The sequence below is a fragment of the Megalopta genalis genome, chromosome 15, assembly GCF_051020955.1.
Source record: "Megalopta genalis isolate 19385.01 chromosome 15, iyMegGena1_principal, whole genome shotgun sequence".
NCBI classification, from domain to species: Eukaryota; Metazoa; Arthropoda; class Insecta; order Hymenoptera; family Halictidae; genus Megalopta; species Megalopta genalis.
In genome coordinates, this window is record NC_135027.1 from 2,677,530 (window position 1) to 2,703,068 (window position 25,539).

At 45.8% G+C, this 25,539-nt stretch overlaps 2 protein-coding genes across 2 annotated transcripts; one reads left to right on the forward strand and one right to left on the reverse strand.

Moving 5' to 3' along the window:
- The first annotated feature begins 11,496 nt into the window (after positions 1–11,496).
- Positions 11,497–14,175, forward strand: Sfxn1-3 (Sideroflexin-1-3). The gene is made up of 5 exons (XM_033484514.2): positions 11,497–11,679; positions 11,759–11,943; positions 12,517–12,693; positions 13,054–13,442; positions 13,732–14,175. The coding sequence occupies exons 2-5, from the start codon at positions 11,774–11,776 to the stop codon at positions 13,974–13,976; spliced, it is 981 nt and encodes a 326-aa protein (XP_033340405.2). The 5' UTR covers positions 11,497–11,679; positions 11,759–11,773; the 3' UTR covers positions 13,977–14,175.
- On the reverse strand, positions 14,151–15,599 carry mRpL2 (mitochondrial ribosomal protein L2). The gene is made up of 2 exons (XM_033484526.2): positions 15,334–15,599; positions 14,151–14,888 (listed from the first exon to the last, which is right to left on the reverse strand). The coding sequence occupies exons 1-2, from the start codon at positions 15,563–15,565 to the stop codon at positions 14,194–14,196; spliced, it is 927 nt and encodes a 308-aa protein (XP_033340417.2). The 5' UTR covers positions 15,566–15,599; the 3' UTR covers positions 14,151–14,193.
- Positions 15,600–25,539: the final 9,940 nt, after the last annotated feature.

Sequence of the window (25,539 nt, forward strand, 5' to 3'; positions counted from 1 at the left end):
ATATTTCGCTTGCCCATTTTTCTCATAAACGCATAAAATCTGCTGTTATTATGTTAATTATTATTATTCATTAATTATGACGATTGTCCCTCTCCCCTTTTCAAGACTGTTTAAATATATTGGAGAACTCGATTAACAAGGATTAGATAAGAGCCTGACCTAATTGTTATCCTAGTTCTATTATCCATTTTTAATATACTTCAGGATCTTCTGGCGTCACCGAATCTAAATAGCTTCATCAATTTGAAATCAGGTCTCCCATAACTGATTAAATCGGTGAACCGAGTGAAATCTAACTCTGCGAATGCGAACAACAAGGCTACGTATTACGCGGCATTAACGTCAACATCAATAAAGATTTTTATCATTTGCTTCTAAAATGTTCTAAAATTTTCATATAGATAGCGACCAGAAAATTAGTAACTCTTAAGAACCCAAATAAAATCGCAATCGATGATAGAGTCACAAACCGAAGATCCATTATCTAACCGGTTGCAATTCTAGTTTCACATCGATGACGTCCCGGCAGTTGCTTTCGGCTTGCATCACTGTTACAGCAAGTCGATAACCAACGGCCTCGAAAGGAGGATCAACACGAACCGTGAAATGTTAAGAAAGTAGGTTAGACATTTGACAAAAATGAATCGCTGCTTATCGCATTAGTTTCTGCACGGCAGAATTTTGTTTACCCAATTTAACGCTAAACCTACCGCGGTCAAAGTGACCGCTTTCTTATTTCGCAATTCTGAAAAGTCTCAAGTCTCTTTCTCTAAGACTGTTTCGTGGAAAACGCTTGAATAAGTTATATTATTGGAGCAAGTTTTATAATAAAAACTTTACAAATTCTAAATAAATTCGGTCTTCTCACTTTTGTGAAGCAATACATGCCAGTTAGTATTACTGCTTGCGTTAATCATCTCATCTCCGATTTCCGAGCAAACCATTTCTCATATCTTTACTTTCTATTTTTATTTTCCCGCCGTTTCAAATGAGCCGTTTATTTTGAAAGTGGCATAAGTTACTTTTTCAAAAAAGTCGAGTTAATGGTAACACTAATTACAATTGAACGATATCTTTTCATTTAACCTTTTAGGTACGGCTGAATTCTGCGCGAGGCTGTTTCTCTGGACAGCAGAGTCTGATATATACTGTACAGAGTGTCTGTATATTCTGTCTGTATATTGTTAAGACTGTTGTAAATCGATGTGAAGACAAAAGAAGTGTGAAACAATGCATATGAAGACGATTATTTAATTCGATGACCGAGAGAGCTACTAGAGTAAGCCACTATAGTGGTGCGTCGTTCAGAGAGATGACATCCGCGAAAGCCACTATAGTGGCGCGTCGTTCAGAGAGATGACATCCGCGGAAGCCACTATAGTGGCGCGTCGTGCCTAAAAGGTTAAAAAAAAAGAAGTGACTTATGCCACTTTCAAAATAAACGGCTCAAATAGCGCACGCTCTAACGTTTTCTAACGAATCAACTCCGCGCATCGGATCCGCTCTTCGAATTCCAAAATGCCGGAGCCCTAATCTAGTTGTTTCGCTTCAGACCCCGAGGGTGTCCCGTGACTCCATTATTCCAAGAAGGTACAACCAAGGATCGCCATGATCGATGAAGTAGATTTTATCTTCCCAGATAAACGTCGCTGTAAAATTATACTACTTTCCTCGATCCCGGCGGTAGGTATCTACGCTAAATCACAGCGCAACGCTGGTATTCGTTGGATCTAGCGCAGCTGCTTGTTTTGAAATCGTTTGTTTCTACCGAGACACCGGTTCGAAGAAACAAAACGCCGGCGAACGCCGCACAAAAGTCTCGATCGCGCTCGATGCAGGTTTTGATCGGCACACTTCGGCTTATCATAGCCGGTGAACTGCCCCGGCCGTCGCTGATGTCGTCCACTGTTTACAGGAATGTCGGTGCACCGTCGTAAATTAAATCGCATTGCGCTGGAAAGTCCCCGACGACGTCAACGACAATAAAAGACCAGTTTCGAAGCTGTAAAACTGCATTGACAGACCCGAGGCATTTGGTAACGTCGCAGCATCCTTATCCCGCGTCGTCTACCCTCCTCGATCACCATTCGATTCATTCTCATTCTCTCGAAACGGTACTTCGCTACGTGTTTATTTATGTTTTTATGCCGAGACGGGAATGCCTAAGTGATATCGTGCCGATTGGATTTCGATCTCTCCGAACATGAAAAGCGATTTGTTCGGAACACAGGCTCGCGCCCAGTTTCTCGACAATTATGATTTACGCTCGATCAGAAATTAATATGCTCGCCGGTGGCGCTGTATCGAGATCGTACGATTTTCTATGATCAATGGGTCACCGGAACGATTGCTGGAGCTGTGGTTGCTACGGGCTTCGGATAACAGATGTTGTTCGATACACGTTCGCGCACCTGCTGCCCGTTCTTCGATTGACAAATGTTTTTGATAGTGGGAGGATCTAGATAGTAGATGTCTGGTTTGAGATCGAAAGCACAAGTGTGCGTGCCGTTGTTGTGTATCTTTTGCGAATGAAACGAAAAGTGGAGGCGTGTGTAGTGTTAGTAACGACGTTTACAGGTGTTCACCAATATTATGCGTTAGGTTGGTGCGTATGAAATGTCGGATTTTTGAATGAATAGAAGAACGTTCGTATCTTCTTTCGAAAGATGATTATTTAGTTAAAATGCGACCTGTTTGCTTCGATATACTTTCGTAACACGACTTGTAAATAATATAATTGTAAATAATATAATTGTAAATAATATAATTATAAATAATATAATTATAAATAATATGATTGTAAATAATATAATATTAAATAATGTAATTGTAAATAATATAATTGTAAATAATATAACTGTAAATAACATAATTATAAATAATATAACTGTAAATAATATAATTGTAAATAATATAACTGTAAATAATATAATTGAAAATAATATAACTGTAAATAATATAATTATAAATAATATAATTGTAAATAATATAACTGTAAATAATATAATATTAAATAATGTAATTGTAAATAATATAATTGTAAATAATATAACTGTAAATAACATAATTATAAATAATATAACTGTAAATAATATAACTGTAAATAATATAATTGTAAATAATATAACTGTAAATAATATAATTGAAAATAATATAACTGTAAATAATATAATTATAAATAATATAATTGTAAATAATATAACTGTAAATAATATAATATTAAATAATGTAATTGTAAATAATATAATTGTAAATAATAAACAGTAAACTCGGCTTGTAAAAAAATTACACGAATATCCGCAAAGAATTCGTGTAGAAAAAATTCTTTTCGGCAAAACGTGACGCTGGCAATGCAACTGGCTAGAAATTGACACAACTAAAAATGTTCGCCATCGTGGAAAATTTTTAGCGATTCTTTAGAAAACCCTGCAAGAACTGATCTTAACAAAAAAGCTATTCTCCGTAGCCCACTTATTAATTAACGCCATTTAGATCGCATCATTGGACAACCTCTCTCTACAGAAGAAAGAACTGTGAAAATTTGATTAGCATACGGATTCGCACAGTTGTAATCTGATCGGCCACGTGCTGCCGCTTTCCGATTATGTCTGTTAAGCACTCGGATTGGCGTAAAATCTGGATCGAAAAAGCTGGCAGAAAAATATATAGAAGCTGTAGAACGGTGATGATGGGTTCGCCCGTGGCGGCGATAAAAGATGGTAGCACGCCTTTCACTCGTGCATCCCCAAAAAAAGTGCACGCAGAAATCGTCGAGGGGCCCCGATAAGAACCAGATTCCGGGGGCCCGAGGCGGAATCCTCGGACACGCGGCGATCGCGACGCAACCTGCTTACCCTGATAATTCGGTGACCCAGTTCTTGTGGCATCGCCAGGATATGAGCCGATAATAACCTTGCACCCGATTCCCCGATCCAGATAGCTTGGCGACGCCCGGAAACAGGGAGCCCCATTGGCGAACACGATCAGTCGTCACACTGGTCCAGAATATTAATTCGTCGAGCGAGGAAAAAGGATCCATAAGAAATGTGTGAAATACATACAGGGTGTCCCAAAAATGTCTCGCAAGCCGGAAATGAGAAATTCCTGGGATCATTTGAATTAATTTCTTCCTTGGCGAAAATGCAACCCGTGGCTTCGTTTACAAATTATTAACGAAAAACACTGACCAATGAGAGACGAGCTCGCCTAGCGCTTGGCGGCCGAGCCAACGAGCGCGCGAAGCCCAGTTCCGCTCATTGGCTCGGCCGCCTTGCGCCAGCATATCTCACCTCTCATTGGTCATTTCTTTTTCGTTAATAACTCGTAAACAAAGCCGTGGATTGCATTTTCGCCAAGGACAAACTTACTTCAAATTACCTCAGGAACCTCCCATTCTCGGATTGCGAGACATTTCTGGGACACCCTGTATATCTTTTCCTATATCGATAACCTTAATCCGATAATTGACGGTCTATTTCATCGGAGACAAATCGTACAAGCCTATTGTTGGCAAATCTCATCGATTTTTCATCGAAGTGGTCGACATTATCCTGTAATTATGCTAGTTTGCGATGTCGAGGAACAAAAAATCACGGGATTGAATCGATCGAGACGTTTGACCGACCGATCCAGTTTAAATCCGCTCATTAAAAATACTGTTGGATAAGACGATCGAGGAATCCGGAGCCGATAGTTCTTGTTCGGATGCTACGAAGAGGCTGCTAAATTCTTTAATTAACTAGACGTGTCAATTGAAGCGGAGAAGATTCATAGATCTCTGCACGTTTTTGTAACCGACTTTCCCAACGTGGGCCACATTTATTTAATTTATCTAATGGCAATATCGCATCGAGATTGGCGCCGACATTAGCTTGTTTACATTGATTAAGTCATTCGGGTGTTTTCAGTGCGACGTGATGAGTTATGATGCTGCACGGATTTTCGATTTCTTCGAGAATTTATGAATATCCCGATGGATTCTTCCTTTTCCAGTGTGAATTTTGTTGACACTTTGGACACGCTTGAAACACTCCGAGCAATTGAATTATAATTAAAGAACTAGATACATAAATCTGATAACGATATCGCAGTAACCACTCCGAAAAGGATCGAACGATCACCTCGATCTTAATTTAATCAAGCACCGGACGAATGTAAAACTTGAATACTAAATGTGTAAAATTAACATTGATTTTGAGCGACGAAAGTAACAAATATTAGCATGAACAAATATTAACTAGTATCCTATTTATTTCGTATTTATTTCAGAACAATGTGGATCGTCGAGTCGAAGGATCCCGTTCGCGAAAAATATTTCTCTCGCGAGCGTAATGAGAAAGTGATTCGATTACGCGCCGATGTTACATACTGTTAGGTCTATTTCCCGACGATTTATGGACCGCGTGCCAGGTTATCCGAGGATACAGATAATAACGCGAGAAAGTATTAGCAACGAGCGTGAAGGTGGAAGCCTTCCCGATATCGTCGAGCGGTCTTATTTGACATGAGTAATTCAGTTGGAGGAGAGTGTTATTCGTCTGAGATTCCATGGGAAGCTACTTTGCAACCTACAATCTAATAGCACGATGCAGTATATTATGTAATAACTGATGTACCAGCTACCAGGCAGATCGATGTCATTTGCTCTTCCGTTACTAATTGTAAGATTTCGAACGGTGAAATTATCTCGCAACAGTCATGACTGATTAATTTAACGATTCCTCGATTTTATTGCACTTTCAATCTCTCAACGTCTTCGTTAATCCTTCGGACTCATCGAAAGTGAAACAGAAAAATATTATTAGAATAAGGTAATATTGGGACACGAACATTGTTCCGAAACTAATAGCTCGATTGTTTCTTTGAGAAGTGGTACATTAGTTCTACTTATATGGACACCTAAAACTTTAGCTTAAAGGCAACTTTACTTGCACGAATTTGTTCAAAATGAAAAAATTAACCAATATTATTATGAAAATAGAACTTTTGGACTTTCTGGAACTTCTGGACTTTCTTGGCAAAAGTCCCATTAAGAAATAATAAAAAATAAAAAAGTTACATATTGCGTTATTATCTATGTTTCATTTTCTGTCCTTTTCTACGTTCGGAAAAGATAAAGTCGAACGCCGATTCTTGGTCTAAGTTGAAAACACAAACATGTTGATATGTTTTTTATAAACCCGTGAGACAGCCACATGATACAAAGAAAATAAAAGAGGAATGAAAATACATTTAGCTTTTTTTCTACAAATATATTTGAACTATACAAAAATAATATTTCTAAAATCATAAGTTTTCCAACGTTCTGTGCGAGTCAAAATGATTCAACAGCCAACCGGTTGAAAAGAAAACTATTCTCGAGCACTGAAACCACCGGGGCTGGTTAAATCACCGATCTCGGATTGTTAATGCTACGATTATCGAATTAACGAAGACAGTTTTAGAGCTCGATAGCTTCAACGTCAGCGTCGTCGTCAAAATGCAGGAAGCAATTTACGATCCTTCAATTTAACGGAAATTTATTTGCCAGTCTAGATGCGGTACACGATCTTCATTAAATCTTAACTATAGTACGGGGCACGAGGTTTCTCTCAATTTCCAAAAGAAAGCCACGGAACAATCGCGGGCGGAAATATTGAAGTCAAAATGGAGCTCGTTACGCGCGGATTCGAGGAACACGCTCCGAGGGAAAACGAATTTCTGGTCCCGTGACCAGAGTAATGCGACCGCCTATTCGCCTAATTCGCGGCTAATTCCATTGTTTCGGGCAGCAGCTGTCCACGATCGGAGAAGACTGTCGCCGCGTGTCGGACGATTGTTTACGGTCGGCGAATCGGCGACCCTCATTCTCTGGATCGCCAAGAATCCTCCTCGATCGGGATCGCTCCGGCATTCTGGATCTCGATTACCAAGTGTCTGACGTCAAGATCGATTCCGGTGAAAGTACGGATAGAGTTGGATCGTCGATAATTTGTTAACCGTTGACTCTGCAGATTTCATTATCGTCCGGCCGCGAAATCATGCCACTAGGTGAAACGTAACGAGCGGGCACCGCTGAAAAAGTTGTCGTAAGCTAAAAGACGCGACTACGCTTGGCTAGTGTGAACGCGTAAAATCGTCGTGGCCTGGATACTGTTCGTTTTTAGAAAAGCCGGAGGGCAATTAGCAGATAATTCGTAACGCGCGAGCTGTTGTTTGGTCGTAAATCTTTCGGGAACACGATCTCAGAGAAATTGGACGTTGACGGCCGGGTATATCGGTTGTTGCCTTCAATTTCAGTGACAAATTGTGACACGATCTTCGATTGTATCGATTGTACCGATGCTTATATGTATACCTTCGCAGCGTTCCGCAGTTAACCCTTTCAGAATCATAAGATTACTAAGAGTAAGTATTACTATGTAACTGTTTATTTTAGTCTGTTTAGACGTAAAATAAATAAAAATCACAGGAAAGATACATAACAATGTGTAGTTTAAGTAAATATAATAATTATTACGATAAAAAACAAAATACTAGTAGTTTATAAAAACTATAAAAAAAAATTTATAAAAACCAGCACAGGGAATTATTTTTCCCATAGAATTATTTGTCATTATCGGGTGTTTGTTTTCATTTGTTCAAATATACTTTATTATTGCACAAAATTGATATATTATTACATGGCACAATAAACTGAAATAACAGAGTACAGCCCGCGTACTGACAATTCTTTTTTTTTCTAAACGTTCCCGTTTACTTAATTGCGTTCGGCATACGTTCTATGCAGATAAATCTAAATGCAGATAAAGCTATAATTAAATGCGACAATCGCCAATTTTAAAATGGAAATAAATGTTTCCCTTAGCCGTGAAGGGGTTAAAAACAGACACCAGTAAAATTTAATTTTATATCGGCGAAACATCGAGCGGGAAATTAACGTTCGTATCATTTTCGAATCTTAGATAATTAGCTGAAATTTATTTGACACAGCTGCATCTATCGTGCACGTGGCAACCTGTCAACGATTCCGTCATAAAATCACACAACTGTCCTTACTATTAGCATAAGTTTACTAACATAAGACACTAGAAGCTCGCCGGGCGACATAATCACGGAAATTTGTATCCAATTTAATGACACGTCAACGAAGAAGTGAGCATCGCGGTGTCAGTCGGGCAATTAAAGCCTCGTCTACCGTAATTAACGAGTCGGTCACGGATATCGCCGCGACGACGCGACCAAACCGCTCACGATACCGCAAACTGGAATTCCCATACTCGCGAACGTTGTGCCTTTCGTTTTCGGTTTCGATTGCATGCGTGGACATTAGCCTGCACAAGTGGGCCATCGCACAGGTAGTGAACGGAATAGACAAACGATGGCTGACGCACCACGTGTTGCATAGAATTTTAAACAGCCCCGCGAAGAGGAAGCACTCGAAACAGTCTTAAATCGCAACAATTACCAGTCGAAGGCGCTTGAACTCGGAATCCAACATGGCGGACATTGCCGAGGGAGAATCGCCAATGTCCGAGCAGTTTCTGAGGAATCGCTGAATTTTTAGCTAACAATCGTTTATATTTATCCGCGGAATAGCTAGAGATGAGTGTACTCGTTTCAAAATTGATGGAAATGGTCTTTCACTTTCGAGAAAGATTTTATGTTTTTTTTTTTTTATTTTCAATATTTCTTGGTTTCAGTCTTTCAGACGTTCTGCTATTGTTTCGGTTACCGTTCGCCATTATACGACCTAATTTTTCCGCCCATTTTCAGCGGAAGGTGTCACTGAGAAATTACTCGATTTGCTTAATCAACACCTTCTATCTAATTTGTAGATCCTCGCTGCTTTCGTTCTTGCGAAAGGAGTCCAAAAAATCTGTGTAACTTCTTGCTCCAGTTCCATCAATCGGTCAATTTGTACACTCTTTGGCTTCTGTTCAAGCAGCAGTTTGCGCAAACCTGAATACGTTCTTTGCCCCCGTGAGTCTGCAGCTTCTCGGAGGATTTCTAACTAGTACGGATAGCTTTTAGAAACTTCGAGGATATTGTTTGAACAACAGGAGCGAGCAGGTCGCTTTCAAAATGCAGATGAGTTCGCGATATGCATACAAGCATAATGCATGCCTGTGAGCACGAGCTATTTCCTACGATCTCTATTTCGTGGAAAATGACGACCGATTCACGACTTTTTTTCCCGTCGCAGACATTACGGGAAGAAAAGACCATAAAATCTGAGCGTGGTGCGTCTACTCGCTAGAATGCCGGCAAATCGAAAAGCGAGGTCGTTAGCCGCGCAAACTGTGAACCCATTAATACATTCCTTCGCGAATTTCTCGAAGTTATTACAAGCGTTTAGGTTCGTTCTGTTGCATTCGTGGTGTCGCACAGAATTCATCGAACAATGGAAGGGTTAGGGGTGAGTTAGAAACTCCGTGTAAGTTCGATATCTGAACGAAACGGTGTCGGTCGCATGTCTGAATCAGTTCGCGGATGCGACGAATTCCACGAATGAAATTCTGAAAAAATACGGTGAAATCGAATTCCGAAGTCGGGCAGCGAGATTTCTGGACGATTAGATCGGGTCTGAAATGCCCACGGACTAATTCCAATGTTAATTCGATCAAAAAATCGGCAAATTGCCCGCCATAATTAAGAGGATCGTATGCACGCATAACTGACGATCGATTATCGATTAGTTGCCAATTTCCACCTGGATCTGTGATTACAGTGAACTGGATCGGTCCGATAGCTATTTAGAAAGTTAAACGTAATCACACGAATGATCGACGATCGGTAATGACCTTGTTAACGCGTAAAGGATGGACTGTAACAAGGCCAAATCCGCGTCAATATTTACCAGGCGTGACACCGAGCGAGTCTGTCAATCGCACCGACAACGAATAATTAGCATATCGATGCTGACTTCTAATGAGCACGCGTGTCAAGAGGCCACGAAAGGTGTGCACGCTTTCACGAGTTAATTACTTATGCACCATGGTGCTTCTTTTCGCACAATGCATTTTGTTCGTACCTTGAACGAGAAGACCGATAAGCTATTCATTTCTCCGTTTAGGCTTGAGCCCCGTCGTTGACCGTGTGATGCAGGCTTATCTTCCGATACCTGCAGATAATTACATCCTGTCGAGCCACCCAGAAGACCCAAACAATACGCGCTACTACCCTGCGACGCAGGGTTATCTCTTGACACCTGCAGATAGCCATATCCTGTCAGGCCACCCAAAAGACTAAACAATACGCGCTAAGATCCCTTCCTCAAGATGTATATAAACCCATGGAATTTGACCAGCGATTATAGTCGTCTTAATGACGCGATCCTGTCTGCCTTGATATGTTCCGTTTAGTATCGAGGAGGGGATACAAGGAGGGGAAACAACCTTGAATACAATATCTGAATAAAATTCAAATGTCTTCCAGCGATTGTGCATAACAAGCAAGTTCCTCGAGTTATTTGTATACTATGTTCGAAAATATTTTATCGTGGGATGCACGGTTCACTGGAACGGAAACAAAGCATCACAATTTCGTTAATTAAATTATTTTGATCCCTCCGTAAAAGATGACAAATACCGGGGAAAGGGATCTTGAGAATTTCAGGTCATTTAACATCGGAAGATAAGGCAACCAGGAGACCAGTATATCATATGGCAACTATCGTATAACCATAAGTGTACAGTGTTGCATAATCCAGTGACACAATCGTTGGATAATCTCAAAGAATACGATCTACGTTCGCTCAAGTAGGCCATGGAATTATTATAAAAATTTTTAGAACGATGAAATAAAAATTCGAGCGTCGCCATCTGGTGGAGCATCGCGCAAGTCGACCAAGGGTTGAAACCACCCCAGTCTAGTTTACCCGATCGATACACGTGTTACATAAGCAAACAATCTATCTTTAGACATCCGGCACAAGGCTAAGTGTCCGCTGCCCTTGCATCCCTAACGAGTCGGCGTCGAAGGAAATCCTGCAGCTGGATTCGATTTAACAAAAATAAAGACGACTAAAATAGAAACAGACTGTCGAAGTAGCTAAACTTGGACAAACAAGAAAATAATATTGAAAACGTTCCACTGTCTCCAAGAAAACAAGCTAAAGTGTCTACCAAAGATATCATCCCTTAACAGAATTAAAATAAAGATAGAGTTCAAAGAATTCCATCCACTATTGCTCGAAAAAACAATATACACTCGCAGCCCAAGTAGCCGCAGTCGAACTGCCAAGGAAATAATGTCGAAGATCTCCTGTTTACTCGAGCCGAAGCAACTAAGAAAAACGTCATCCCCTAATCGACAGTTTCTCATCATCCGTTCCGATTTTGTCCAGCTCCTATATCTACTCGGATTACCCATCACTTTCCATTGCAGACTTATCATCGAAGCGCCAGGAGCCGATGAATGGACGGAGCTAGTCGCACGGGTGTCGGTTGCGCACGCGTGCGTATTATCGATGGAGTTCCGCAGGGGTTAAAGGGAAGAGGGAGTCTGACGAAGCGGACAGATCGAAAGGTCACGGGGAGCGAGAGAAACGACCGCATCGATTGAAAGACGGTCCGAACGCCGGGGACAACGATTAGTCTGCGACGAGGAACGTAACAACGTTGCACGCTTCCTGCCGCGAGGACCACGCCGGCAGGTATCATCAACGTCATCGGCCGTTGCTGCACCTACAAAGAACCGGTAACAAAGTGGTGGGATTCGTGGCAGTGGTAGGGTATGCTAGACGAGAGCCGTAGGTAGGGGACGAAACTGGTTATAGGAAAGGACGAACAAGATGTCGGGTAGCAATGATGACGTGCAACGAATCGACATCGAGAAACCCTATTGGGACCAGAACACCTATCGGGGAAGGGCGTTGCACTTTCTTTCGGTTACCAACCCTTTGAACCTGTTTGCAAGCAGCGGGCAGCTCGAGACTGCTCGGCAAGTCGTCACCAAGTACAGGTAATCAATCGACACGTTTACTGTCACCATCTGTTCTTCGCATCTTCGCAATTTACATCTCTCTGCGGCGTAGTGCGTTGCTAAGTTACCGGTGAATTTTCATTCCTTCATAGTTCTCCATCGAATCTGTGTTTTCATTGTAAAAAGGTTTGAGCTTTTGGCTGAAGCATCGTTTGCTCGTCGCGTTAGATAGAAAGTATCGCGTTATTTCTACAAATCTAATGCAACGAGATGTCGGACCAGGGAACAAAGAATCTGTAAAATCTCATTGAATCTTCTATCAAGAGACCGGCATTCTTACATTCTTTTAGACATTCGAACACAGAGATTTGTAGTGCTGTAATATTTTCAAGAAGCTGACAGAAAAATTCGTCGATAGCAATTTCGAACAGCAAACAGAAACCACGAAATTCTATCTTTCAAAAGCTACAAACAATTGCACTATCGCATGTGCAACTTAACAATGACGAAATTTGGTACATCAATATTTCATATTTCTTTAGTGAAGAGAGAGAGAGAGAGAGAGAGAGAGAGAGAGAGAGAGCGCTTATTCGGACTTTATCGCTTCCACAGAAAAGGTAGCAGCCTGCAGCAGCTGGGTATCACAGAGGACGAGCTATGGAACTCCAAGTACCTTTACGACAGCGCATTCCACCCGGACACTGGGGAGAAAATGCTGCTGATCGGTCGTATGAGCGCCCAGGTGCCGATGAACATGATGATAACTGGGTGCATGATGACGTTCTACAAGTGCGTATGTGTTGCGATACGGCCGTCTCTTACTAAATTATCGTGCGCCGACCTTGAACAGCGAGCAGCTGATACGATAAGAGCAGTCGAGACCTTTCACCCCGTTGGGCTAGTTACAAAATCGCAACGCGCTCGTGCGGCTAATTAATCGAGCTTACGGTCACGTTTCCGAGGATAAAAGTGAAGGGGTACTATTTCATAGAGTAACTGTACAAGATCGATCGATCCACGATGCACACATTTCTAGGGGGGAAACCGCAAGGTGTGATTGTTGTTCGTGGAAACGTGGTTGCAGAGCGGGTTGGGGTACACGAGGCCTAATCAATTCTAACACGTTTCGCTTCATTTATTATTCTACAGGACAACGGCACATGTGATTACCTGGCAGTGGGTTAACCAGTCGTTCAACGCCATAGTCAATTACACGAACCGCAGCGGATCCAGCCCGATTCCTACGAACACTATCCTCCAGAGCTATATGATTGCAACAGGAAGTGCGGTGTTGACTGCCCTATCTCTGAATCGACTTTGTCGTAGTGCGCCACCACTTGTGGGTCGACTAGTCCCGTTGGCAGCGGTGGCTTCTGCCAATGGTGTGAACATCCCCATCATGAGGATTTCGGAGCTTCGAGATGGCATCGAACTGCAGACGGAGGACGGCGTGAAGGTTGGCAATAGCAGATACACTGCTTTGAAGGCTATTAATGCTGTGACCTTCTCGCGAATCCTTATGGCTTCGCCGAGCATGGGTACGATTCCATTTTTGCTTTCCCTGGGCTGACTTCTGGTTGATCAATATAATTAACTTCGGACTGATTACTTGGAAATTTGTCGAACCCTGAAGAGACATATCTCTTCAAGGTTTAATTAGTATCTTTGGGAATCATGTGCTGTTCAAGAAAGGCAGCTCTTCCGATTTTCATGAGCAAAAGGTGCGAGATCGACGCGTTGATTCGTTCCAGAAGTCTTTCCAGGGTTAAGTATTCCCGACAGTGATCGATGGTAATTAATGTGCATTTCATTTCGTTTGACTTGCAGTATTGGCGCCTCTGGTAATGAATTATTTGGACCGGCGACAAATGTTACGCAACGCCCGATGGGCCGCGATGCCCATACAGGTTGCAATTTGTGGAGTGTGCCTAACTTTCGCCACACCCCTATGCTGTGCAATATTTATCCAACGGGTTCCCATTTCGGTAAAGGAATTGGAATCGGAAGTGCAGGAGCAGATACGCTCGAGCCATCCGAACGTAGAAACGGTGTATTACAATAAAGGTCTCTGAACGACTGAAAAGACTGATGATGACAATGAGAAGAGATCGATGGCGGGCTCGTGGTTCTTGTGAGGTCGCGAGCGACTTTATGTGCGGAATCCAAGGAATTCAAGGGAGACTACGGAAAGAGTCAATGATTTAGAGGTATCGTCCAGGAACGTGTGACGATAACAATAAAACCTGTACAATAAAGGATCCATTTATTCTACATGCGTTCATCTTTGGTTTAGATACTTGAATACAGCTTGTCGTAGTTCAATTCGATCACTTCCTTTATAACTTTGATCTGTGAAGGATCGATCTTGCGAGTTGGAGGCAGTTTCCGGATCTTCCGTCCGAATCTGCCAGTCTTCTTTTGCTTTAATCCACTTCTAGGTCGATTACCAAGCTCTCTCATCTTTTGTGGGCTGCCAACCGGCGTCGACCCGTGTTGAATATTCGACAGCCTCCCTACCGTCGCCATACAGGTGTTATGAAGACTAAACTGTTTCTTGCTAGGCAATTTAACAATCATGCGATCGTTTCCGTCCCTTGCCATGATCGTTCCATAGCCTCCTGCGGCGTGGACATAAAAACCACCCACTCCAGGATACTTTTCTATGCAGTGGACTATTGTTCCAACCGGTAATGCCCCTAATGGATAAGCATCCCCCTCCATTGCTCTGACTGGGTTTCGAGGTATGCCCATGTGGGTTTTGATTTGGTCACCCACTTTCATGTTCTCAGTGGCTAGAATGTACCTCAATTCCGTGCCACTGCCGACCAGGGCCACGAACGATGTCCTACATCCATCTTTGAAGACAGCCAGGACTTTGTCTATTCTTGGCGGCTCGTTCAAATCTTTCGGTCCATTCCTAATCCAGTGTATCCAATGATACTTGTGCTTGAGGCCTCCACCGATGCCCTTGGCTATTACTCTACCTGTTTTAGAAATGTATCATGTCGTTAGCATTTTTATTTTTATACTGTATAAAGGTCTGAGTTATTTTTCGTTAGCTTCTCAGAGGTTTTCTAATCGTATTAGTTACGTTCTCGATTTTCAAAGGTTTAATATACATAGACACATGATTATTGCACAAACAGAAAACACAATTAAACTTATGCACCTTAAATGTTGTTTACAATTAGGTTTAGTATTTTTATATTCAAATTGCTCCCGTCATACGAGACATTTATTTAGTTGCCGCTGCCATGAAATGGCGTTGCCATCGGCAGACGGCACTTATGCGTTTAATGAGCGCAAGTTAAAGTGCCCAATTTAATGGAAATTAACGCCAGTGAAGGACATATAATACAGCCAGAACCTTATTAAGTGTTGACAGCTAATCATAAAGCAATAAAAAATGAAAGCTTGATTCTCTCTTACCTGTATTTGGATCTCTGCCCGCCAAGTGTGTAACCTCCAAAGGCTCTACCGTGTACTCATCTTTATAGTGGACGATTCTTCTGTAAGATTTGCCAGGTTCATCTGGCTTAGGAAGATCTATCAACTTATATTTATATCTCTTCGGCACGTAACATGACACCGTTGCGTTTATACCAGAAAAATCAGCAATTTGTTTCACGATGACACGACGAAGCAACGACACGGCAGACATTTTGATACCGAACTGAAGCCGTCAATGTAAGTATGACTTAAATTGTTTTAAAAAACACGTAGATTATGATTAATTACTATTCTTACGAGTGTAAAAATTTTCAATACAAATTTCTGAGTCGATACAGTCTAATAACAATTTATTATTAAGCCTTTTGTCGAAATATCGTGCCATTACATTTGCATGCATACATGAAATTGAAAAGCGAACTTGTGGCGCCATCCACGGCAAAATACTCAAGTTTGCAGTGGCTGTTAGTATAACATCGTTTGGTAGATGGCGCTACTGTCTTTTATCACGATTGTCTTCACAGGTACTGAAATATAAATTCAAGCTCGTAATACAAAAATATTCTTCAGAATTGTATCTTTGCAGGGAATTTAAAATCCAGTTTGGGCTCGTGAAAAGTTATACTTTTAATTTCTAATAGAAATATTTATAATTCTCAGCCTTTCAATCAAATAATTACATCCCCGTGTAAATGATACTTTTAATGATTAAGAATAGCCCAAAATCAAACAAAAATATATAAATATAAAATCTCCCTGGTTCTTTCAATTCATAATCTGCAGTCGAAAACACCGCTAAGTCCGAAAATAAGTCACAGATGTCGCTCAGTATACACCTTAGAGATCTTCGGTTTAGCTCGTATTAGGGGATGTTCCATTTTCCCACAACTTGAACTCCCACACATGTTTCTCCCTTCTAATCAGTCCCCAAGCATCTCAAAATCATTTCACATAATATCAAAGAAACTATTGCGTTGTTCAAGATTGTGCGTGGGAGACGGGGGATGACTAATCCTCTCTCCAGACTAAAATTCTTGGTCGACGTTCATCCTCACCCCTAAAACTAAAACTTTACGAGCCAAGAGCGGGCCACCCAGGGGCAACGCACCTGGTCCGCCAGGTACGTTCCCCATTATATTTATGCGAAAGATAAAACACCGTTATCGGAAATCAATAAATTATTTTCCGTGCTGACGAGCAATACACCGTCGTTTCACGCTAAATTTTCGCCGGCGCATAAATATAAAATGCATTATCACGCGCGCGCATCGGATCCCAACCCCTCGGTCTGCTGCAAAAAAATTCGCGGAGAGCCGTTAAACAATGGTACGAGCAAAAATGGAGCTCGGGGGACTCGTGCTGGTTTAAAAGCTTATCAAAGCAACAGCATGATACGCCAGACCCTCTGGACAGGGTGAGACCATAATCCGGGCGAAATTTCTGGAAACGTTGAAAAATCGAGGGATTCGAGAACACGAGGTAGAAGAAAAAGGAGTAGACGGGACGAAGAAGAAGGTCGCGGGACTTTTGCTAGGCGAGTAGCACGCGGGTTGCTCGCGGGTAGGGTAATTTACGGATGAGAGAGAGTGAGCGAGAGGGGTTGGCGCGGCTGGGTGGGGCGGGGGGCGCTTAATTGGCCTGGGGTAATTATTTTATTAAGTGAGAAGATGGCGGATGGAATGCTAAGAGAGAGCATGCTGGTGCGGTCTGGCGGGTAGGCCGGCGGTCGGGCGGGGGTGGGAGCGCCGGTACGGGGAGTGGGGCGAACAGTGGCGGCGGCAGGTGACGGTGTGGAGAGCGTTTAAAATACCTACGTACCGCGGACGTGAATACCGCGTACCCGGCTTCGAATGGGGGGGTAGCAGCGCGGTCGCAACTTTCCAGCATGTTCGCGTCGCACTCGCGTGCACGCGTGATTCTCTCTTCATCGTCGCGTGTGTATGTACTCGCTCCCCTCGCGCGATATTGTCGAAAAGGACGGATAGAATACCTGGAGACACTAGAGAGAGAAAGAGAAACGAAGGAAGCGAGCTGGCGAGGGAGGGAGGGTACAGGAGAACGAGGAGGAGGAGGAGGAGGAGGAGGAGGAGAGGGTTGCTTGCGCGCGCGTTCAACGTTTCTCTGTTGGTCGCGAAGGAGGAACATCTATTACCCGGTACATAGGCCAGAGTGGGTGGGGGTGGAATCGTCGAGGGAGGGGTGCGGGCAAGAGTAGTCGAGCGGCAAATTGTCCGCCATCTTACCCACCTTATACCTTATCTCACACCCTCACCGTAACCACCCTTATCCCCCTTCCTCGACGGTCTCCTCCTACAGCCGGTTCTTCTCATCCTACACGCCACCCTCTTCGAGCCACCCCCCTCCGGCCTCTCTTCCGGCTCCTCCGAAAGCTTCACCCCCTCGGTGAAACCTCTCCACCTTACTCGCTTTCTCGTGACGTTCCCCGCCGCGCTGCCGCCTCGAAAGCTTTAGATTACCTACCCCTTATAAGCGCTCGTGTTGCCCATTTATTACCACGACTCTCGCGAGTCTGCTACGAGACCGAGACCGCCGCCACCTACAACTCGCGCCCTTCTTTTTCCTTTCTTTGCCGCCCCCGCGCGTTTCCCCGTCGTCTCCGTGCACCCCTCTCTCTTTAGAACCGCCTTTCTCCATCCCCGCGTTGTTCGTTTATTTCCACGTTCCTTACGTCACGCCGCGGTTCTAGTTACACTTAACGCTCCCGCGGTTATGGAGAGCGACGGGGCTGAGCGGCGAGTGGAGAGAGAGAGAGAGAGAGAGAGAGAGAGAGAGAGAGAGAGAGAGAGGGTCGACTCGGGTAACGCGATTAGGCGAATTTACTCGTGGCCCGTGACGAGGAGAAACGGAGAACTTGCCAGGGATATTTAAGTTTGATGACCGGTCTCCTCGTACTTTTTTCCGACCACCGACGGAAACGCTGTTTACCGAAGACGTTACCGACGGCGTTTAAAACCGGTCACCTTAATTCCTAGCGGCGGAGAAGAAAAAGAAAGAGGAAAGCGGAGGGAAGTTTATCGGGTCGGGCGCTTCTCAATATTAGTCACGCGAGGAAAGTTCTTCCGGGGTGAAAAAAAATCGCCCGGAGGAGAATGAGAAAAGGAGAGAGGAAGGAGAGGAACGATGGTCTCGGTCGATGAAACGTTTCCGCAGGGACGAGTTGCGGATGAACTGCGCGCGTAGCGAGAGAAAGGCCGACGGGGGCGAAAGGCGTAGGAGGGTGGTCGGTGAAAAATAAAAGGCGGATCGCTCGAGAAAAAAAAACGAGCTGAAACCAGGCACGGGAACGACCGACAGAGACCGACGGGGGTTGCGGGGGTGGTTGAAAAGTGCGACGCGGAGATGGCATTTCGCATCGTAAAGTTTTGCAAGCGACCGCGGAACAGAGACGACTTGGTGGTGCGCGGGCGGGTGGTTTGGAGGGGGAGGGGGAGCAGAGAAGGCTGATAGAGCGGCGAGGCTAGAGGAGAAGGAGCGAATAGAGAGGAACGGCACGATAAAGCGAGAAGCTCTGTTGACGGGTGGTTGCTTCGGACCTGTTCTCGTTCGTTTCCTCTCAATTCGTCGAGCGGAAGAAGAGCCTCCGCGCCGCACCGCGCCGCTCGACGCCGCTTCCGAGGAGCCGGAGACGGAGAGCGCGAGGAGAGCGGGAGGAGAGAAATCGAGTTTGATCGAGGGATGAGTGAAGAGGACGCGCGCGCGGCCGGGCAGGGTGCGCAGAGAGAGAATAGAGGGCGAACGGAGAAAGAGAAAGCGCCGGTCCGGGGGCGGCGCGGGGCCAGGGAGGAAGAGAGCAGGCGGAGGGTGGCTGCTGGTATCGCAGCGAACGATGGTGTAGCGAAAGAAAGAGAGAAACAGGGAGAGAACAGAACGGCAGGATGAGAGGATTGCCACGAGGAGGTGAGGAGTCAGGAGGATGCGGTCGAAGGAGGGTGCAAATAATAACAATAATCATATTTCCCGGCAACATGGCCGCTGAAAGAGGGTGGCCGCGCAGCCTGGGACGCGTTGGAGGGAAACGCGGGTAGGGGTGAGGCAGCCAGGCAGCCAGGGAGGGTTATCATAATATTACAAACCACCGCCGCAGGGATGTATCTATACAAACTCTCGCCCTCACCGTCGTCCACCGATCCCCTCTCTCTTTCTCTCCAACTGTCTCTCTTCTTCCCTCTCTTGCTCCCCCCTCTCTCACTCTCTCTCTCTCTCTTTCCTCTTTCTACCGAACGTATCTTCCGCTCATCCTTCTCCTCCTCATCCTCCAACGTTCCGCTCGGCCTCACGGAGGATCCCCGTACACGGGCTAGCTAAGAGAGCCGCGCGCGATTCGCGCGAATTCTCGCATCCGACAATTGTCGCGTTATACACCCTTTCGCGCCACCCTCCCGCGCCCCTCGCACCACCTCGCGGTTGTGTATCAGCTCGCATCCCCCCCGTCGCATCTCGGCGCGCGTCGTTCCCTGAATACGATCCCGTAGAAAATGTACATCCGCGACATGATCAGGCTTTAGTTTCCACGCCCAGGGTGGCTCCCGGAGATATTCGCTTGACGGAACACGTCCGCAAACCCCTCGACCGACCGACCCCCGCACCCGAGCACCTATACAGCTCGAGAAAAATAATTACCTATAAATCCGACGTCGCGGATTTCGAGGCTTTTCACCGGTTACGTTTCCACTCGCCACCGCTTTTCACCACCATGCCGACCATTGTTCGCGTCGCCAGTGCCCTCCGCCGGCGATTGTCTTTGATCAGACGACTGAATTAGCGGTCCACACCCGATTTCTTTTCCATCGTTTTGTCCGGTTCTTTTGTTTGTTTTTTTTTTCTATTCCGCCACGAACGCGGCGAATTTTAAACATTCTCCCGCTTCCCACCGTCCTCTCGCTCGCCAACTCGCGCGCCGCTGTTTCATTCCCGAACTTTTTTCCGACGGCGGTCGCTTCCGAGGCAAGTTTGAATGTAAAAGTTTCGCTGGACTGGAAATTTCGAGGCCGGCCTTCCCGGTTTTTAAACATTCATTCGTAATGGGCGCCGGTGAAGTTGAGCGCCGCGCGAGTTCCCGGTGCCTCGACGTTTCGCTCGATGGATCGCCCGGTCCGATGTTAGGGAATCGCTTGCCGGGGACCTTGAAGGACACGCCGGACGTCTTTCCAACACTGTCCGCGGAAGTGTGGGGTTAATTTCGTCCAGATGTTCGGCCATGTTCGAACGGTTCGTTGACTTTCCGAGCGCGCGCTCCTTTCAACTGCACTGGCTGCGCTGTCTCTGAAAAATTGTACGATTCGATCTATTAAACATCTGCTTCGATAAAGAAATTTGTTCTTTGATCTTTGAAAATGTTGGAGCTCGAAGGTCGATCTTTACGAATGTAGAGAAAAATAGGAAAAACACTGATGGTTCGACCACGATGATAAGATTAGTATGAAATAACACGTCCGTGCATAAAGTCGAGCCAATGAAATTAATCAAACAAGAACTTTAGATCTGTCAACGCAAGAACATCGCGGTTTGTGCCAACAGTGATGCCAGGACACTGTAAAATCAAGAAATTGATGACAGTCGTCACGATTGATAAATCTCGTCGTAATTTCTACGATCTTCGAGGAATTTGAGACTCTTAGGGTGTCGATAACACCGGAACAAATGTTTCGGTTCAATTTGAAAAGTGTCTCGTCATTCTGCTCGCTTCCGTTTAGAAAAAAGTGGACAGTTGACGAAAAAGTAACAGGTATCACGAGTGACGAATTAACTCGTCTTGCCGGTTAACAGCTCCCCGGCAGGTTAATGGGCTCCTAGGTGTCCTCATCGAGGAAGTCGAGGATGCATTCGCACGTCGGGCGAACAAAATGCCGGCCGTGTTCCCTGCAGGATTATTTTGTACGCGCGCGCGCGCGTGCTCGCCCACGCTCGGTCCGCTCGTGCTCCCGAACGACACACCGGCAAAACAGTCAGGCCGGATACAAGGGACTTCCGAGCGGAAAACTAGGTGTTGCGAAGTAATTTTGCTCCGCGCGCGCGAGCCTCTGTGCGATACGCCCGCTCATTCAGCGATAATTACGTCATTTACCGGCTACGGCGCCGCTCGACTGCGCCGCGTTACGGAAATTACGAGTCTCGTGTGCGGCAATATTATTCTAATTATGAAACTCACCGTTTCAAATTGCGAAAGTAACGCTCTATTTATGCCTGCGACGCGGCCCGCAATGGGAATACGTAAATCGACGGGATTGTCGGCGCGATTTCATGCGAAAACCGACGATCGAGCGTCCTCGACGCACCGGAATCGTCGGACTACTCCTATCGATCGCCTGGATCCTTCGATCCATCGATACCGGTCCTATTCCAATTTTCATCTGCCGATTTGCCAACTCGAAGCACAATTCTTCTCCAATTTTTCAAATTCGATGCAGATCGTGATACGTAAAAATAGAACGGTCCGCTTTCTGTTTCAAGAAAATTCAATAAAACCCGCGCGCTACATTAATAACACTGTTCGTCACGAACACGACCAGCGGGGTTAATTATTCCCCGGCCACGGAAGCCTGATTTAATAGTCCAAAGAGCCGGGTCATCGATTAATTAATTTTATGGCTGCCGCAAAAAGAATCTTTAGCATCGCCTGCATAGACGATGAACTACATCAGGAGTTGCGACCTCTTTTCACCTAACATTCCGCCATCCCGTAATTAAACGGACCCGTATAATTTTCATTAGAGCCGCTCCACCCGGAAGACAATACCCATTAAGACGTCGCCCGATTCCTCGTTAACAGAACCGCCAATTGCCTCGCAATGAATCGTCAACAGGCACCTATCAATCCTCGCTCGGGCGGCCGCGCCGATTTCTTCGGCACGGCCTGCTCTCGCCGTGAATCGCTCGCTCCGCGCTCGCCAACTTTCCCGGCCGCTCGTTCCGATAGATAATTAATCCACGGCGCATCAGCTCGCACGTTAGGCGTCCACTCGAGCCTATCCGATTATCGAATGCATTAAAGTCGACGCATCGCGTCGCCCGGCGAACGCTTAACTTCGCGTTAAGAAGATTAAGTGGGTGTCAGTCGAAGGTGTATACGCGGCCGGGTAAAGCCGAATCGGAGCTGTACACACGTAAAATTGGTAAAAGCCGTCTGGTGGGGAGGATCCCAGCTAGCCGGGCCGACAAACGACGACCTCGGCGAAAAAAGGAGAGCGAGAGACCGAGGGGTGTAGGAAGGGAGAGGGATAGATACCCCGGTATTATAGATCCTGAAGTAGTAGTACCGCGAGCACATCGGTCTGATGGGTGGTCGCAAGGGGGTAGGACCGAGGAAGCCGGGGGTGTAGGAGGACCGGGGGCGGAGGGGGTTGCGATGGTAGGTCGAGAGACCGAGGATCGGCCCCCGGGTAAGAGCGGCGAGATCGGAGGAGGCGCGAAGGGGGAAAGGAAGCACTTAAAGAATTATCCGAACTCGCAGGAGGGATGGGATTCCTCGCAAGCATGTGCAGCCTTTCCCAGGCCAACACCTAATACCTACTAATACCGTGCCGTGTATCTATCTACCCTTTTACCGCTCTGACGCGAGTCCTACGAGGCCAGGACTACGGAAAGAGTAAGTAGGGTCGTGTTTATAAGTGGATACCTACGTAGTGGCGGGCTGCGGAGCAACCCCGGTCGACCGAAAGGTCGCCCCCGATCTCCGAACCATGGACCAGAGAAATCGAGGGCGGCTACACCTTTTTTCCTGCCTCCCCCCGCCCCCGAACAATCAAAAATACCCCACGACGTCTTTAGCTTCTAGAACTCCTAGGCACTTCCAGCCGTCTCTACACGCTGGTCCTAAAGTTAAAATGCAGACAGGTTCGTAGTGACAGACTTCAGAGTCTGTTTGCTGGAACTGTTGGAGGATCCATGCAAATCTGGTTCGACGCTCAATGAGTAGACTTGAAGTGGGTTTGCTCTGGATGGACCTGGTTGTTCCCAGTTATTATTCGTAGTTACTTGTCGTAGCTAGATTTCATTTCAGGATGCTGTAGTTGGGTTTAGGGACTTCACCTTTCAAAGATCAGACAAGCTGTTCGTTGGACTACGTGTCGTGCCTAGCTTTCCTTTAGGTGACGCTGCTAGACTTTAAATTACGGTATTTCGGCCAGGTTTAGAGACTTCGCCTTTTAAACGCGAGACAAGATAGACTGCTGGTTTGACCAGGCGTTCTCCCAGTTTTTTTCTTTAGAAGACACAATTAGATTTCAAGTTAGAGTACCATAGACAGGTTTAGAGGATTAATTCTTTAAAATTAACCAAAGTGGACCGCCACGCGATTGGTCTTCGCGCGGCTAGAACGGTTCGAAGATCAACAACTGTATGTTAAAGAATATTAATTTCTTTTCGATGCAATCAATCTTGCGAGGAAAGTCTACCCAACATTCTAGCACCAGCCAGCTTGAACATGCAGATACATCAAGCAAGGATCATCGTTATCCTTTTCGCAGCACCTGCGCCCCGTCTCCGGCCATTCCGAAAAATCCCAGCTTCCAAGAAACGAGTCGTATCCGTCGATAGGAGGAGCCCGCCGGTCGTCGAAGAGCCGAAGCATTTAGAGAACTATGCAATTCAAATCCGTCCGCTCCTCGAAGTCCTCTCTGCTTCCCGTCTTTTTTCTCGAGAAGCATTACCCCGGCTCGTTTGCATTTACTCCGAGCGTCGGCCTTAAACTCCGTCGCCCGATGATTCTCATTTCTTCACGATGTGCCGGAGAGGCTTCTAATTTCCCAATTTTTCCCAGACATCAACTGCTGCACCAGTAACAGCAGCAGCAGCAGAAAAGCGAACGACCTTCCTCGAGCGCACACATGTCTCGGGCTCCTGGAAATCCCGGTCGGTCGGAGACTGCGGGTCTAGGCCCGGCTTAATTGTCCCGCTTTTTCCTGGTAGTCCGGGTCTCGTCGAGTTTTTCGGCCGAAGATCGAGGGACGTGTCGCGCGTCGAGCCAGCTCGGCTCTGCTCGGCTCGGCGCACGTGTTCCCAACGCATTCTCCGACAAATTGACTTCAGACCTCCGCGATCCGCACCGCCCCCGCGCGTCCCGCTGCCATCTTCGCCGACGACGTGTCGTGGTGCCCTCTGAAAACGATCCTCCCGTCCCGTCACCCGGAGATCCCACCGACGACGACGCCTTTATTATTAGCCACGGCGAAGCTAGTTAACCGAGTTAGTTAAGTGAGAATTATTATTTAGCTGTCCCCCACGCCCCTGTCGGTGCCCGCCCACCCCCGTTCTCCCCTCGTCATCGTCCTCTTTCAGCTGAATGGAGCCACCGAAACCTCCTGCACCCGAGCACTTCGAACCCGGTTGAATGCCGTGGTGTAAGCGTACCGCAGAATTGTCGAGGACTCTCTCTCTCTCTCTCTCTCTCTCTCTCTCTCTCTCTCTCTCTCTCTTTCTCTCTCTCTCTCCCTCTTTCTTTCTCTTTCTCTCTCTCCTTCGTTCTCTGCTTCCTCTTCGTCTGTCGCTGTTCCCCAGTCGTCGCCGACGGTTGTCGTCGCCGCTCCGTCTTCTCCACTCGGCGTCTTATTTGTCCAGGAGGGCCGAGGTGTCGAGCACTTTACGATTTCCGACTACTTTTCCATGCCGTTTCTTTCGCGCGGCCCACGCCGAACCGTGTCCAACCCCTCGGGAATCAGCTGCTCGGCGCGATTCCTCGGCCCTCGTGAATATTTAGGGACACCGAATTGTTATTGTATCCTATTTTCGAGGAGCGCCACGCTGAATTCGTATGACTGAACGTTTGACATCCTCTTCTACCTCTTAAGCCCGTTGTCGGGCTCGTTCGTTACGCCGGCGACAAACACCGGATTCTTAATCGAATTCTTGGCGCTCGATGATTAACCGTGACCGTGCTTGCGGGACCGCCGTGCTCGAATGTCTCGCAGAATCGAACCCGGTCGCGAATGTATGATTTAACGTTCGACGGAATGTCGAACGAAGTGCAGTGAATTCTCTCCGATTGACGCTCAGATTGTACACGAAAATGGATAATTTGGGAAAAGGAGATGCGAACCTTCATTCGAGCCTTGCGGTTCGTTTTCATAGTTACGAATTGTCAAGAACTATAAAAACGAACTGCAAGGCTCGAATAATCGTGTCTTCTCTTCCCAAATTGTCCACTTTTGTGGGCGATCTGAGCGTCAG

Coding starts and splice junctions, on each gene's coding strand:
- mRpL2 (XM_033484526.2), bottom strand. CDS start 15,565: ATGTCTGCCGTGTCGTTGCTTCGTCGTGTCATCGTGAAACAAATTGCT. Junction 14,889..15,333: donor GGGCAGAGATCCAAATACAG/GTAAGAGAGAAT, acceptor TTTCTAAAACAG/GTAGAGTAATAGCCAAGGGC.
- Sfxn1-3 (XM_033484514.2), top strand. CDS start 11,774: ATGTCGGGTAGCAATGATGACGTGCAACGAATCGACATCGAGAAACCC. Junction 12,694..13,053: donor TGCATGATGACGTTCTACAA/GTGCGTATGTGT, acceptor ATTATTCTACAG/GACAACGGCACATGTGATTA. Junction 13,443..13,731: donor TATGGCTTCGCCGAGCATGG/GTACGATTCCAT, acceptor TTTGACTTGCAG/TATTGGCGCCTCTGGTAATG.